General features: G+C 29.7%; 1 protein-coding gene across 1 annotated transcript; it reads left to right on the top strand.

The window, feature by feature from the left end:
* Positions 1 to 7,710: 7,710 nt before the first annotated feature.
* On the top strand, positions 7,711 to 10,036 carry LOC122506276. Its single transcript, XM_043618370.1, has 2 exons — positions 7,711 to 7,814; positions 9,751 to 10,036. The coding sequence occupies exons 1-2, from the start codon at positions 7,711 to 7,713 to the stop codon at positions 9,986 to 9,988; spliced, it is 342 nt and encodes a 113-aa protein (XP_043474305.1). The 3' UTR covers positions 9,989 to 10,036.
* Positions 10,037 to 17,585: the final 7,549 nt, after the last annotated feature.

The raw sequence follows: 17,585 nt of genomic DNA, 5'->3' as shown, positions 1-17,585 counted from the left end.
AAAAATAATGTATATAAAAAAACGTATTTATTTTTCCCTTATTTAAAATATATATATCTGAAAATAATTGTAGACAAGTGAACTTTAAACAAGTATTAAAAAACAGAGCATTAATTTTTTTTATTTTTTTTAATATATATATAGCTTTTACACAAGAGTATTGCCAATCATTTTTACTGTAGGCAAAAAGGATACAATTTCATCACATAATTTCTTCAAATGAAATGTATAAAGATCACAAAACAATCGTCCAACATTAACCGAATACTGATTTCTATTTACCAAAATGTTTTTGAATAAACCAAAATTTTTCTTTACATATTTTTCAATACTATTTGAATTTTGAACACTATCTTTCTTAAACATAATTAGTCCAATGGCTTGAATAATACTGTTAACACTATCTTGTATAGATGAAATTTCTAAATCAAGAACATTTTCTTCAATACAGTCTATTAAGAGTTTTAAAGCTTCAAATGTTGTTAAATTAAAAGAAAATGTATCTTTATCTTCTCGATGAATCATCACCATTCGTTGACCCAAATATATGATGAATTTTAATTCCAAATCACCAAACTGGATAATTCCTGGATTTATTTGATTTTGAAAGAAACTTGCAATTTCCATGAAATAATTGATGAAAAACTCCCACTCATCTAAAGACAAGGATACGGTTCCTCTAGGATGACTGCTATTTAAATTAACTTGAACAGACAAACTTCTTAAATTTTCTCCTGCAATGCCAACAACAATTTGTTTGGTGAAAGTTGAATTTAAATTGTATGATGTAGATAGTATCCAGTGATTACGTTGTAGATATGCCATTATTGAGGAATTGCTTCAAAAGCTGAATGAAATTCAAACTGATTGTATTCTCCACCCAAATATTTAAAGTAGACAGAACGTTGGTAAATTTCTTGCTTCAAGTTTTCAAAAATGTCAGAATGCTCTTCATCCGAAAAAAAAATCTTCATCATTCGTTGAGGTAAAAACACTAAATATTCCGAGTTAATCTCCACTACAACTTTTTGTCCATATTTTGTATTAATTTTTTTTAAATTTGTTAATAAATAATTTTCACCAATGTTTAATGATTTGATGGATTTGATTGGAAGTATATTTGCTGCTTTGTTTAATTGTAAACATTGAATCACTAACTGTTTATCTTCTCGAAGTTTTATTAATTTTTTAACTTCTTCAATAATCTTCGAAAACTCACTAACATTCACTTTTTCAACTTGAGGCTCCTTGTTCATGCTAATGATGATATAAGTACAACTAAAAATTTGATGTTAAAAATTACACTTTTATACCATCTACCCCCACCACTTTTTCACACAAAACAAGTTTAAACAGGAAATTTTTAAGCTATATATATATGTTTTCTTCTTTTTTTCCATTTTTACATATAAAATATATCTTGTCTACCATCAGCAAATTCAATTCTTTTTTCAATTGGTGCATCTTTTTTATAACACATAGAAAGATTGTTTCGTGAGGCTTAAACATTAAAATGATTAATTTTGTGGTTGCTTTGATACCCCCCTATCATATTATCCGGTGAAATATATAATAGACAACTATTATCAATTTCTACAACAAATTTCGAATTGATTATTCCGAAATAAGTAACTTGATAGAATTTATCTGGAATAAGATCATCAATAGATCTGATACTATTATATTGATCCATTTTTCCTGTTTAGTATTTAAAACGATATTTGAGAAGAATGTAATTCTGACGATATCGGCAATGACACAATTGCTACTGAAGCATTTTAAATATAACATGTGTAAAGAGTATCAAGAAATTCATTTCACCTCACCCCACTCTTGTTCTAAGAAATTAATATCAGTTTAGCCATTTTAAATATCAACTTCATCTACACCAGCATCGACAAATTCAATTTTTTTTTCAATCGATGCATCTTTCTTATATCTCATATAAAGATTGTTTCGTGAGGCTTCAACATTATAAAAATTAATTGTGTGCTTGCCTAGATACCCCACAATATCCTCAGGTAAATATAATAGATAACTATTATCAATTTCCACAACAATTTTCGAACCGACTTTTTCTAAATAACTAACTTTATAGAATGAAAACGGAATAAGATCATCAATAGATCTAACTCTATTATATTGATTCATTTTTCTGTTTAAAATTTTAATTTATTTAAGAAGAATGTAATTCTTATGATATGGGCAATGATCACAATTGCTACTAAAGCATTTAAAATATATATAACATATGTAAAAAGTATAAAGAAATTCGTTTGACCCCCCCCCCCTTCTATTCTAAGAAATTAATATCTACATAAATAACGGTTTATCCACATTTTTTTAAGATCAAATTTCACATAGTGACAATTCCAAGAAATTTTTAATCACCCCCCCCCCTTCATTAAAAGAAATTAATATATAAATTTAACGGTTTACCCCCACTTTTTCCAAGGTCAAATTTCCCATAGCAACAGTTGCAAAAAAAAATTTAATCACCCCCCCCATTATAAGAAATTAACATACATATAATTTTAACGGTTTTCCCCCACTTTTTTCGAGGTCACCCCCCATTATAAGTCACCCCTTTTTATCAAGGTCACCCCCCACTATAAGTCACCCCTATTTATCAAGGTCACCCCCCAGGGGTCATCAACCTTTTTCAAGGTTATCCCCTCCACCTTTTCAAGGTCACCCCCTCCCCCCTCACACAGACACGCACTCACACACTCTCAAGGTCACACAGACACGCACTAACACATGTTGGTCCAGAAACGGCACAGTATAACTACTAAATGATGAATTATTTTGTGATTTTTTTACGTATTTGTTAATGTTACATTATTTTTACAAATATTCGTGTTACTATTTTTGGTTTATGAGAACAAAAATGAATTTTAGTGAGATCTTATTTTGTTTCTTTGAAAAAATCCATTCATATAATTTTATAATAATTAATTATTAGCTTTCGCCCGTCGACGACAGGCATCCTCAGATAATTTTAAACTGAAATGACATACAATCATTAGTGAAAGAAATATATCGAAAAATATCTAGAAGAACATAACCTATGACATCCTTATTAATAAAATCAGATGTCTGTCTGTACATTGCTTAAAACTTCAAAATGTTAACATGATTAGTTATTATGGCCATCAGGGATTCCAAAAATATTCTTAAAAAATTTAATGTATGTACGTATGTATGTACGTATGTCTGTCATAAAAACTTTGTACCCCAATCACACAAAAACATGTAAATCGATTTAAGTCCAACTTGGTAGGTTATTAGGTATTGACCCAAGGAAGGTTTATAAATTTACAGATTTAAAAAATATTAATTAGAACGGGAGATATTCAATTTCTTCAAAAAATTCAAAAAATCGAAAATTTCAAAATTTTTAATTTTTTCATGGATTGCTTTTAAAGTTTCTATACTTGAGTATCACATGTTATTTAGTCACATTTTAGCATAATTTTGCAAAAAATAAAGTCCTATAACTAATATGTAAGTATACAAATGTTTTCAAAAAATCAAAAATTTCAAAATTTTACATTTTTCATGGATTGCTTTTAATCTTTCTATATTTGAGTATTACATGTTATTCAGTCACATTTTAAAATAATTTTGCAAAAAATACTATCCTATAACTAAAATGTAAATATAAAAATATTTTCAAAAACTTCAAAAAATGGAAAATTTTCAAATTTCACATTTTTAATGGATAGCTTTTAAACTTTCTAAAATTCAATATTATATGTTATTTAGTCAGATTTTAGCATAATTTTGCAAAAAATACTATCCTATAAGTAAATATAAAAATATTTTCAATATCAAAAAATCGATACTAATTACTATGAAGTTTAATTCAGTAATATTTTTGGAGTCTCTGATTATTATTTTGACGTAAAAATAGTGTAATTGAGAATTATTTATCAAATTAATCTAATATTTTCAAGAATTTCAGAAATATTGAAAATGCAAATTTTTCATGATTAAAATGATATTGCAGGATGTCAAGAAATTGTAAGTCACCTCTGATACAATACAAGCATATTATATACCACTAGGCAAAAACTTATATGTTAAAACGTTTTTTTTATTTTAACTCTAGATTTAACTTTTAGAGATGTTTTGAGCAATGTAAAGACAAAAGTTAACACGGTGTCTATTTTATTTAACAAAATTTCCTGCTTTGTCCTTTTTCACGGTTTATCTTTTTTTGTTAAATTTAAATTTACTTGATTTTATCCATAAATAAATCTACAAATGGCTATAAAAATTTACTTATTTTTATGAAAATACTCTTTCTTAAGTTCATATAAAATATAGATTATATTACTAGCTGTCGTACCCGTCTACGACAGTTTTTTGTTTCTACTAATACATTTAACAGGGTAACTACCAAACGGGGAAAACTGGAAAAAGCTGGGAATTTTCCAATCAAATTAAGAAAAAGTTTCATTATATTAATTCGCTTTTAAAAAATTGCTTTTTACTTTAATTTTTATTGATGTATAATATTTATGAAAACAGACCCGGGTCAAAATTTAAGCCCTACTTTCAGTCTAAAATATAGGTCTTATGTTAGGTTTTAGCAGTCGTAACCTTTGCGATACAATTAGTTCCAATTAGACTCTACTATAACTCCAAAAACTGGGTGGGAAATTTGATAAATTTTTAATGCATTAATTAAAGTACTACAAATTGACAAATATTGTTCTCTGCATTTGAATTGGTTAAAATAACTAATTTGATAATAAAAAGTCAATCACTGATTCAAATAGTAATATTTTCCTACTGAAATAGCTATAATGGTACCTAACTAATTATTATTTTTTTCCGGTCAAATTAAATTCCTGAGCTATTTCCTTATTTTCCAAATTGGTAGACACACTGTTAAATGTATTGGTAGAAACTAAAACCCGTCGAAGACGGGTACGACAGCTAGTAACCTATAACTTACCAAGAAGGTTTCTTCCCGGAAATTTACTAAATATATAATTCAAAAAAATAATAATAATATTATTATTAATAATAATATATAATAATAATAATAATAATAATAATATACAATTTACCATTGAAATTGAAAATAATGGTCGCATTAGTTTTTTGAACACCCTTCTAATAAAAGAGAACAACTCTATCATGACTGATTGGTATCATAAAGATACTTTTTCTGGTAGATATTTAAACTATAATTCTAATGTTTCTGTTAAAGATAAAATTTCCATTGTTTATGGCTTGGTAGACAGAGCCATTAAATTGTCTGAAGGAAAATTTTTTAATAAAAATTTGAAATTTGTTCACGATATCCTAATTGAAAATAATTACCCTGTAAACTTTTTAAATAAATATATTGATTTACGTTACCAATTTTTATTAAATAACAATGTAAATAATAATAATATCAAAGAACCTTTTTCTTCCACTAATTTAGTCGTTTTGCCTTACGTAAATGAGCTGCAATATTTTTTTAAAAATTTATTTAATGAGTACAATGTTGGTGTCGTTTTCTCTTTTGATAAGGATCCGTTTAAAATTTTTTCAAAAAATAAAGACCCTACTTCTTTTGATTTAAAATCGCATTTGGTTTATTGTGTACCTTGCCAATGTGGAGCTTGCTACATTGGTGAGACTGGTAGATATATTAAAGACAGATTAAGTAAACATAAGAGGGATTGTAGAAACGATAGTAGAAAAACAGCTTTGGTCACTCATGTACATGAGAATGACCATCTATTTAATTTCAAAGCAACAAACAGCATATGTTACGAACGAAATTACAGACGAAGGAAATTTAGAGAGATGTTTCACATTCTCAAGTCCGAAAACTCTGTTAATAAACAGACTGATTTAAATAATTTGAATATTGATAACCATTGAAGCAAGAATTTTTTGCCATGATTTTTATTAAAAAATTTTGACTTCTTGTGATGAATACTATTATTTATATTAAAATAATTGAATTTTGCAATGAATTTTATTAAAATTCTACAAAATAATTTAACTTTGTCGAAGATTATTGTTATTTATTTATAAAGATAATTAAAATGTTGACCACAATTTTCTTTTTGATTTTTTGAAAATATAATTGAATTTCTGAGATGCATTTAATTAATTTTTAAAATAATTGAATTCTTGTGATGAATATTGTTATTTATGAAAATAATTGTATTTTGCAATGAATTGTGTTAAAGTACCTGAATATAATTGAATTTCGGCGAAGAATTTTTATATTTATAAAGATAATTAAAATATTGACGAGAATTCAACTTAAAACATCTAGGAAATAAATCTCTCTTTTAAAAATTTCAATTTTTCAAGGTTTTAAAGGAGCAAAAAAACTCAAGTACTTTTCAAGGTTTTCAAGGTAGCTGGATACCCTGAATAATGTGTAGAAAATTGTGTAATGTTTAGTGTAATTGCCCCTGACAGTTATCAATGCCAAAAACAATACACATTACACTACAAATTACACCATATTTTTTTTCTATTGTAGACACAGCCTTATGTGGTAGTCCTGCTTATTTTACAATGTGATGAGGGATTCCCTCTATACGTGTGTAATGGTGTAATTATTTCGAAGATGTGTGACGGAGGGGAAGAAAATTTAAAACCTTTTTTTCATTGTTCAATTGCTTATAATAAAAATCAAATTATCAATTTTTTTAATTGATATAATTTTCAAAGTAATCATCAGATTTTAATTTGTAAATTTTCATTGTAAAGCTTATTTTATCACTTTTTAAATAAGTATTAAAAGACTATTTTATCTATACTAGAAATTAAACTGTTATTTAAAAAAAATTTAACAAAAAAAATTACAGAGAATCTTTAAATAATGAAAGAAAGCTATTTTTTTAAAAGGGCAAAAAATATAAAATAATTATTGCTAAACAACAAATTTTTCTTCTCTGTAAATTCTACAACGGCATCTTTTTAAACAATTTATTACTCATTTTTTTTACCCAAAGAAGCGTCAATGTGCCAATTTAATATACAATAATTTTCAATAAATTCCAACAATTGAGAAAGTAATGCCGCCAAAAGTATCAGCATGTGCTTTTTAGGTTAAAAATATTAAAAGTTAAAGAATTACTTACTTTGTATCATTAACAATGCGATTTTCAACATATAAATGATTCTCATAAATATGTTCACTATTTGTGAGAAGTCCCGCTTCAATAAAACCGTTTATATTAGCCATCGAGTAATTAAAATTTTTTTAACACTTTCGCCGTTTCGCACACTGGAAAAAGAGAGAGAGAGAGAGAGAGAGAGAGAGAGAGAGAGAGAGAGAGAGAGAGAGAGAAGCCTTTCGTTTAGAAAGTTCTGAAAACTTGAATACTTTACGAAAAGCACTGAATTTAGACGATTGGTTTTGCAGAATACGTCGACCGAAAGCAGAAAATCATGAGTGCAAAAGAGATAGGAAGAAATTGTTCTTATTTTCACTCTCGTGATTTTCTGCTTTCGGTCGACGTATTCTGCTCACATGGAATCGCACCCTAAGAGCTCTTGCTGCAATCTACGAGTTCGTGCTTACGCCGTAAGGCAGCGCAGTCCCTTGTGCTAAAGCCACAGACCACTACGTGCTACATAGTAGAAAATCCCCGTTTTGTCTCTCCGTGTAGCAACGTCACCATTTTCTCTCGTGCTTCGACAATAGTAATATCGTTTTGTTTTCAAATATTCAACTTGGACATGAACGCCGGCGATCCACCCGATCAAGTTTTTACGCGTGCTTTTAGTGGAAAACACCACAATGGATTTGACTATATTGTTCATACTCAAAGTGAAAATGTCGTGTAAGTTCTAATTACCTAATTCTTTGTTTTTTATAATTTAATTTCCTTATAACAGGTATATGTCTTTCAATTTATCTAATCGCACACAAATAGTTACAGGTACAAAAAGTCGCGATACTTATAATATGCGTAAATAAACTTGATTGTAAGAAAGCATTCATCAATGCCACCTAGTGGCATCTTTGGATACTCGAATTCTATACGCGAGAGCATTTTCTCGAATTGAGAGCGTGCGCTGAGCTAGTTTTTAATTTGTAACTCATACAAATATTATTGTCCCATAATTTTTTTTGGTGGGATAAAAAGGTAATAAAAAAAGGAATATTTTTAGGTAATTTTGAAAAAAATCAAAGGGGGCATAAGGGTTAAAAATTGAACAAAAATTTATTTTTAATTTTTTCTATAAAATATAAATTTAAAAAATTTTTATGATTCATAGTTTTAAAGTTTAGGTAATTCTGCAGAAAAATCTCTGTAGGCGTTTTCAAATCTATTTATTCGTTTTAAAGTTATAGCAGTTCGAAAATTATTTTGGTTAATAGTTTGACCCCTGACAGTATGGCAACCCCGCATTGCACGGACCTAAAATCATGTTTTTTCTCTTAGTTTTTAAAATACAAAAAAAGCTAAGCACTTTTTTTAAGTGGCTTTTTTCAGAGAATGTCTCTATGGCGGACAATTTTTTTAAAAACTTATTAAATTTGCTTAAAACTTGTTACTTGGGGGTTTTTGGGGTCGCTGATCACGAATCTGAAGTCCAATTTTAAAAATTCAAAATGGCGGATCCAATATGTCAGACGAATTTTCAGTTGAAATTCGATAATCACGTTCTTTAGCCATTAAAATACTTAAAATATTTTTAATTTTTTCAAACTTTCACAACGTGGAGGTAAACATTATAATCATAATCAGCGACCCCAAAAACTCTCGAGTAACAAGTTTCAAGCGAATCTAATGATTTTTTAGAAATTGTCCGCCATATTGGATCCGCAATTTCGAATTTTGAAAATTGGACTCCAGATTTGTGACCAGCGACCCCTAAAACCCCCGAAAAACAAATTTTAAGCTAATCTAATGAGTTTTTAAAAATTAGTCGGCCATGTTGGATTTATAAAAAATAATTTTATTATAGTCGAAAATTGTTTAAAAATATTTGAAAATTGAATTTCTAAGGACAGAGCTCGAACCAGTGAAAGTTTTTAAAAATACGGTCTTTACGGACAAAAAATGAAAAATTACGGACCAATTTCTGACAAAAATTTAACCAGTCCAAGTTAAATAAGAGAAATTTTTACTAAAAAATCTGCCCGCCCTTCAGGCGGACACATTCTCATCCGCGCTTCGCGCGGGAGGCTCGCTAGGTTCAGCGCGCCTCAGGGCGCGCGAATTTTGGTCGTCGCGCTTCGCGCTCCGAGGATTGTTGCGCGCTTCGCGCGCAAATAGCTCGCCAGGGTTGCCAGATATTTCGGACTACGAACCGCGCACAGACGGCGCTGAAGTAGCCCAAAAAGCGCGGGAGTTTTCATATATATTTAAAAAAGTACACATATCGCTAATTTAATACTGACACTTTTATTTTCTATTAAATCTTTAATGTTATATATTAAATAACTTTAATATATTTTTTTAAAACATTTTAAATAATAATATATTTTAAATATTCAATATAAAATTTTTAAATTGAAACTTCGAAAAATTAGAAAAACGTAGCAACAGATTTACATTGTTCAAAGTTATTTTGAAATAGATCCATCAAATCTCTATATTCGTCTTCTGGTAAATCTGTCTCCATGTCCTGAACAACATTCACATCCTGATTCTCAACATCATTTTCGAGTTCATCTGAACTAAAATTTTCGTAAATGTTGCTGGTGAACCGATTTAACATGTCCCTTGACACTTCAAAATCAGTGCAGCATTTATTAAATGTTTTTAGATGGACGCACAAGCGTAACAAAGAATCCAGCATCGACAACTGCAATTTGTTCCTTTTTTTGTCTTTGATGTTATTCATAAAGCTGAATAAACGCTCCACGACAGCGTTGCTGACTGGCAAAGTGATAGCCCGCAAAGCGAACGAAGCAAGCTCTTTAAATGGATACTCCCCAATAGCATTAGAAGTATTTAAAACACAGGCCCAAAAATGTTCGATGTCAATAGTATTGACATCTTGATTCATGGGCGAATGCATGCACAAGTCAGGGGAAGTCAAAACACCTAAAGCCTGCCACTGTCGTTCCAGCAAATCTCGATCTGCAGATGGGTCTGAAAAAATTTTTAATTATTAATACACATTTAACTCTTAATATTATATTATAATATTCAAAAAAATAATTTTTGTGCAGTTGAGGAACAATTTTTTTCTATAAAGCTTTTTTTTATAAGAAAATTATAATTTAATAAAGAATAGAATCCATGTCTCTATATATATTGCTATTAAAAATAAACCAATATATAAATATATAATTTAAGTTAGTTAGTAAGTTGAAAAGCTCACCCAAGTCCAAAGGAAGTTGGTTAAATGTTGGTCGACCTAGTCTGGATAAAACTAATTTTGGAGAAAAGTTTTTTATCTTGTCTATGACTTTAATATTGAGAGGCATTCGATCAAGGAGTTGACGGCATAAAATTAGCAAATAATTGCCACAATTTGAACGCACAGCATTCATCGTTCTTTGGGAAATTTGCAGTGTCCTCGAGAGCTGAGAAAAGTTTTCTCCGAATTGAACTTGATCAATAGGTATTAAATTGTCGGAAGATTTCAATGCAGACTGCAACATTTCAACTTCGTCTAATCTGAGAGTACCAGGGTTGTAGGTTTCTGCAATCGCTCTCTCCTTAACAACACGCCTGGAAATGGAATAGACTAAATTGCGGAGATCACCATAAAGCTTTGTTATGTCGGCATTAGTGTGTTCAAACGCTAAATTCATTCTATCTACATCCTTGAGTGTACTTTTTAAAAAAGTCAAGTAGAGTAAGTTTGAATCATCGTTGTACAGGTTCGACAAATTGGTTAATCTTAGATCTGTTGTATTCGTTTGTGCTCCCCTTGAAAAATATTCACGAAGATCGTACCACTGGCCTACAATTATAGATGAAACTGGAAGCCAAACTAACCAACGTGTTTTTGACAAAGACTGAAGTTTCTGAGGAGCCCTTCCTTCATGTCCAGCCTGAAAATCAAAAATATAAATTTTCCATTTAAATAAAAATAACAATCGAATACAAATAAAAAAAATGCAAGAAGCTTACCTTAAAAATCTCTGCGTATTCTTCTTGCCTTTTAGCGCTATGACAAAACCAATTGTTGCTTTCGTTCAGGATGTAAGTGAGATGTTCAGGAAGAGCTTTAAATGCATATTCTGCACACTTGTCGATACTGTGGCAAATGCATTTAACAAGTTGTAAATTTGGTAAAAGCTTCTTAAGGTGAGAATACATCAAGTTATTGTTTCCGCACATATTGGCCGCACCATCAGTACCAATAGCATGAAGTTGACTTATGGAAAGACGAATTGATTCGAGATACTTTACGAGATCAGTCGCTAATTGCTCGCCAGTACATTTAACAACTTTGACTATGCCCAGGAAGTCTGTTATCATTTTCTGAGTTGTTTGGCTGAAATAGCGGATACAAAGTCCCATGAATTTCGTTGTAGAAACATCCGTGGATTCATCAATGATGAGAGCATACGGGGAATTCCCTACATCTTTTATGAGATCTGCTAACTGAACAGGAGCAACAACATTTGATATCAGCTTGGAACATTTTGTTCGGTGGAGTATAAGATTTTTTAGAAATGAGTCTTTTCCTATTACTTTTAAAAGTTCTCCCAAGTGGTCAATTGTTTTCACTGGACAATGCAATGCCACAAATACTGCTAGTTTTAGTTCCGCGATTTTCATTTGGTCAGTCACAATGACACCTGAAATATAATAAAATTAGCATAAAATTTCGGTTATCAAATAAAATAATCCATATAGTAATTTATAAATTATAACATTGATTATTTTTAATTAAATCTTTTTGATTTTATTATGTACTCATAAATTACCATAATCGTGTAAATTTGCCTGTTCCTTCTTGTTTAGCGCTTTTTCTTTATCCTGGTGTTTTACACGATTTGAATGAACAATTAAGTCACTGTGGTGGGCTCGAATATGAGTACAGCAAAGTTTGCAGTAAGCTTCGGGTTTTCCATTTGCAACATCGATTTCACTTGTAGGAGCAATCCAATCTGCAAATATTAATTAATAGTAACATACATTTTCATGTTTAGCGCTGACGCGAATTTCAAGAAAAATTTCATCTATAAATTAAAAGGTATATTATTTCGCTTTCGTTTAAATTATTAAAAATAATTTCATTAAATATTGTGTCAAATTCTAAAAACATTAGGCTGTTAAATACAAAATATTATTAGTTTGAACAAAATTAACATATTCTGAACTATTTGTAGGTATTTATAGGTTAAGAAACAAATTTATCAATATACTTACTTTTGAGGACTGATTCTTTTTCCCACTTCGGATTATATTGTTTTAAATACTTTCCCTATTTACCCATTTCCACATTTATGTTTGATCAAACTTGCCGCTCGGAACACTTTTAAACATAAAATCAAGCAAACATAGTTTACGTCCACATATCAGCAAACACAACGGTCTAACCGTACATATATGTATCAACGTAAAGCATCAGATACCGACAGCGCAAACAGGGTACAAGAATAGTATCCGTTATGTCCACTACTAGGCGCTAATTGACAGTTCTCATTATATTTTTGATTTGAGATTCGATTTTTGTGTATTTTAAAACAAAATTTTCTAAAAGTTCAAAAATCGCAAAAAGCGCAATTTGATATAGGAAATGTAGCCCAAATCGCTACCTGTAGCAAAAATGAAATTTACGCCGCGAAATTATCCCAAAAGATAGCCCAAATCGCGCTTAGTAGCCCAATCTGGCAAACCTGTAGCTCGCAGTCATCCACGACCGTTGTGCATTATTTGCGTTCTTTTCCTTTTTTCTATTATATGTTTCAAGAAATTATTTTTTCTTAAAGTTACTACGACTTTAGGGATTACATTCTCATCACATACTTTTGCTTGCTGATAATTGCGAGATTAAGTGAACTTAAATGCAAATTTTTGTTCTTGCTGATCGAAAATGAGAAATTATTTTAACTACTAAATATTTTCGCAGAAATATGTGTTGTTGAAGAAGCTACAATATTTTAAAAATACAAGTCGGGTAACAGTGACAAGCATTAAGCCGCTCACTGCTACTTGACTAGTATTATTCCTTTCAACCACGCGTTCGTCCCCTTATTGCAGCCAGCCCTTCATTTGTCAATAGCAATTATTTGTATAAGCTGCTGCTCAAATTGATTAAATCATAAAATATCTTTATGTTTTTATGAACTGTTAAAGTAGGATTTTAGAAATTTATTTAATTTTAAATTATTAATTTTTAAATAAACTTTAACTTAACGTGTCCTTCGGACAAAGAAATTGTAAAGGTAGTGGATTCCCCCTCTACTTAGTTATTGATTCAACTAAGAGGTTGAGAACCCTACTCCTTGAATTTAGAGAAGATAGGATAGTTTTAGGAATAATTAAATCATAAGCAAAAATAAGATTAAACAAATAAGATATATTTTACCCAAAGAAATCCCTAATACAAGTAACTCTAAATTGGTGTGAGTAAAGAGTAATTCTATACTTGTGTATGAAAGAATAGTATGTGTATGTGTGTGGATGAGGTAAAGAGTATATGTAATTTTATACAAAATGCTTTACTCACTACTTATAAATTCTTTCCTTGAAATGTGAATCCAATGACGAATGTTTTTATCTCTCTGTCTATCTCGAAACGGTTATTCCAGAAAATTGAGGAAATACCAAATCTAGGGTCACTAGATTGATATTTTCACTGAGTACTTTAATATTCCTTTAGGAATACACAAAACTTGAGACTTAAACCTCGTAAAGAAAGGTTGTCTTTACATATATTGGAATTAAAACAAATCCTTTAAATTTATTAGAATTATATTTATCTTTCTGCTGACTTTAGATTTTTACATTCTCATCACATGAGAAAGTATTAGTTTTGGTCGAAAATTGACTTTTGATAATTTTATGAAATCTTTACGTTTTGAGGTCCCCTGAACCCGAAAAACATGGTCCGGCGAGTCCGTCTGTCTGTGTGTCTGTCTGTCTGTCTGTCTGTATGTATGTATGTCCGTCTCTAGACCAAAATGTTGTTGACACAATAACTTTTAAAAATCTTATCTGATCGTTTTTAAATTTAACACACTTAAAGTTGGTGTAAAAATGAAGGTTAAGTTCGTTAACGAGCCATTTTCGTTAAAAACTACAAAAACTACGGTAGTTTCAAAATTTTGAAAACTCAATTTTTTCAAATTTCAGAATTTTTAACTTTATATTATTTTAGATTAGGAAAATACAAACAACTTTTCTCTACAACATTTTTTCATGAAAACTCAATTTTCGAAGTTATAGTCTCTTAAATGGTCAAAAAAAAACTAAAAAAATCTTAAAATAACACTGAAAATCGAATTTTTTGAAAGGAATAAAAGTCAGTTAACTGATTTTGACATATTCTCACCCTAAAATACTCGAAAAACATAATTGTACACAAAAAAGTCGTAATTTTCGGAAAAACCACTCTCTATTTATATTTTTTGTGCGCTTTTTTGAAAAAAATTCAATATTCCGACTCCATTATCTCCGACATTATTGCATATGCGATTTTGCTACCAGAGACTTTTTTTCTCGGTTTTGCATCATCTACAACTTTGCTGTTGACAACTTTTTGCTAAACCCTAAACTTTTCGAGTTATTTCCAAAAAACTAATTTTTATTACATTCTCATCACATGAGAAAGTATTAGTTTTGGTCGAAAATTGACTTTTGATAATTTTATGAAATCTTTACGTTTTGAGGTCCCCTGAACCCGAAAAACATGGTCCGGCGAGTCCGTCTGTCTGTGTGTCTGTCTGTCTGTCTGTCTGTATGTCCGTCTGTAGACCAAAATGTTGTTGACACAATAACTTTTAAAAATCTTATCTGATCGTTTTTAAATTTAACACACTTAAAGTTGGTGTAAAAATGAAGGTTAAGTTCGTTAACGAGCCATTTTCGTTGAAAACTACAAAAACTACGGTAGTTTCAAAATTTTGAAAACTCAATTTTTTCAAATTTCAGAATTTTTAACTTTATATTATTTTAGATTAGGAAAATACAAACAACTTTTCTCTACAACATTTTTTCATGAAAACTCAATTTTCGAAGTTATAGTCTCTTAAATGGTCAAAAAAAGTAAAAAATCTTAAAATAACACTGAAAATCGAATTTTTTGAAAGGACTAAAAGTCAGTTAACTGATTTTGACATATTCTCACCCTAAAATACTCGAAAAACATAATTGTACACAAAAAAGTCGTAATTTTCGGAAAAACCACTCACTATTTATATTTTTTGTGCGCTTTTTTGAAAAAAATTCAATATTCCGACTCCATTATCTCCGACATTATTGCATATGCGATTTTGCTACCAGAGACTTTTTTTCTCGGTTTTGCATCATCTACAACTTTGCTGTTGACAACTTTTTGCTAAACCCTAAACTTTTCGAGTTATTTCCAAAAAACTAATTTTTATTACATTCTCATCACATGAGAAAGTATTAGTTTTGGTCGAAAATTGACTTTTGATAATTTTATGAAATCTTTACGTTTTGAGGTCCCCTGAACCCGAAAAAATTGGTCCGGCAAGTCCGTCTGTCTGTCTGTCTGTCTGTCTGTCTGTCTGTATGTATGTATGTATGTCCGTCTGTAGACCAAAATGTTGTTGACACAATAACTTTTAAAAATCTTATCTGATCGTTTTTAAATTTAACACACTTACAGTTGGTGTAAAAATGAAGGTTAAGTTCGTTAACGAGCCATTTTCGTTAAAAACTACAAAAACTACGGTAGTTTCAAAATTTTGAAAACTCAATTTTTTCAAATTTCAGAATTTTTAACTTTATATTATTTTAGATTAGGAAAATACAAACAACTTTTCTCTACAACATTTTTTCATGAAAACTCAATTTTCGAAGTTATAGTCTCTTAAATGGTCAAAAAAACTAAAAAAATCTTAAAATAACACTGAAAATCGAATTTTTTGAAAGGAATAAAAGTCAGTTAACTGATTTTGACATATTCTCACCCTAAAATACTCGAAAAACATAATTGTACACAAAAAAGTCGTAATTTTCGGAAAAACCACTCTCTATTTATATTTTTTGTGCGCTTTTTTGAAAAAAATTCAATATTCCGACTCCATTATCTCCGACATTATTGCATATGCGATTTTGCTACCAGAGACTTTTTTTCTCGGTTTTGCATCATCTACAACTTTGCTGTTGACAACTTTTTGCTAAACCCTAAACTTTTCCAGTTATTTCCAAAAAACTAATTTTTATTACATTCTCATCACATGAGAAAGTATTAGTTTTGGTCGAAAATTGACTTTTGATAATTTTATGAAATCTTTACGTTTTGAGGTCCCCTGAACCCGAAAAACATGGTCCGGCGAGTCCGTCTGTCTGTGTGTCTGTCTGTCTGTCTGTATGTCCGTCTGTAGACCAAAATGTTGTTGACACAATAACTTTTAAAAATCTTATCTGATCGTTTTTAAATTTAACACACTTAAAGTTGGTGTAAAAATGAAGGTTAAGTTCGTTAACGAGCCATTTTCGTTAAAAAAATACAAAAACTACGGTAGTTTCAAAATTTTGAAAACTCAATTTTTTCAAATTTTAGAATTTTTAACTTTATATTATTTTAGATTAGGAAAATACAAACAACTTTTCTCTACAACATTTTTTCATGAAAACTCAATTTTCGAAGTTATAGTCTCTTAAATGGTCAAAAAAACTAAAAAAATCTTAAAATAACACTGAAAATCGAATTTTTTTAAAGGAATAAAAGTCAGTTAACTGATTTTGACATATTCTCACCCTAAAATACTCGAAAAACATAATTGTACACAAAAAAGTCGTAATTTTCGGAAAAATCACTCTCTATTTATATTTTTTGTGCGCTTTTTTGAAAAAAATTCAATATTCCGACTCCATTATCTCCAACATTATTGCATATGCGATTTTGCTACCAGAGACTTTTTTTCTCGGTTTTGCATCATCTACAACTTTGCTGTTGACAACTTTTTGCTAAACCCTAAACTTTTCGAGTTATTTCCAAAAAACTAATTTTTATTACATTCTCATCACATGAGAAAGTATTAGTTTTGGTCGAAAATTGACTTTTGATAATTTTATGAAATCTTTACGTTTTGAGGTCCCCTGAACCCGAAAAACATGGTCCGGCGAGTCCGTCTGTCTGTGTGTCTGTCTGTCTGTCTGTCTGTATGTATGTATGTCCGTCTGTAGACCAAAATGTTGTTGACACAATAACTTTTAAAAATCTTATCTGATCGTTTTTAAATTTAACACACTTAAAGTTGGTGTAAAAATGAAGGTTAAGTTCGTTAACGAGCCATTTTCGTTAAAAACTACAAAAACTACGGTAGTTTCAAAATTTTGAAAACTCAATTTTTTCAAATTTCAGAATTTTTAACTTTATATTATTTTAGATTAGGAAAATACAAACAACTTTTCTCTACAAAATTTTTTCATGAAAACTCAATTTTCGAAGTTATAGTCTCTTAAATGGTCAAAAAAACTAAAAAAATCTTAAAATAACAC

This window comes from Leptopilina heterotoma, unplaced genomic scaffold (genome assembly GCF_015476425.1).
Source record: "Leptopilina heterotoma isolate Lh14 unplaced genomic scaffold, ASM1547642v1 Lhet_402, whole genome shotgun sequence".
NCBI lineage: Eukaryota > Metazoa > Arthropoda > Insecta > Hymenoptera > Figitidae > Leptopilina > Leptopilina heterotoma.
Note: the sequence above shows the minus strand (reverse complement) of the source record. Positions and strands in the feature narration are given on the sequence as shown.

What these genes read in the sequence shown, in the direction of transcription:
- LOC122506276 (XM_043618370.1), top strand. Translation starts at nt 7,711, where the DNA reads ATGAACGCCGGCGATCCACCCGATCAAGTTTTTACGCGTGCTTTTAGT. An exon ending in ACTCAAAGTGAAAATGTCGT is followed by an intron (nt 7,815 to 9,750) that starts GTAAGTTCTAAT and finishes AAATGTTTTTAG; the next exon opens with ATGGACGCACAAGCGTAACA.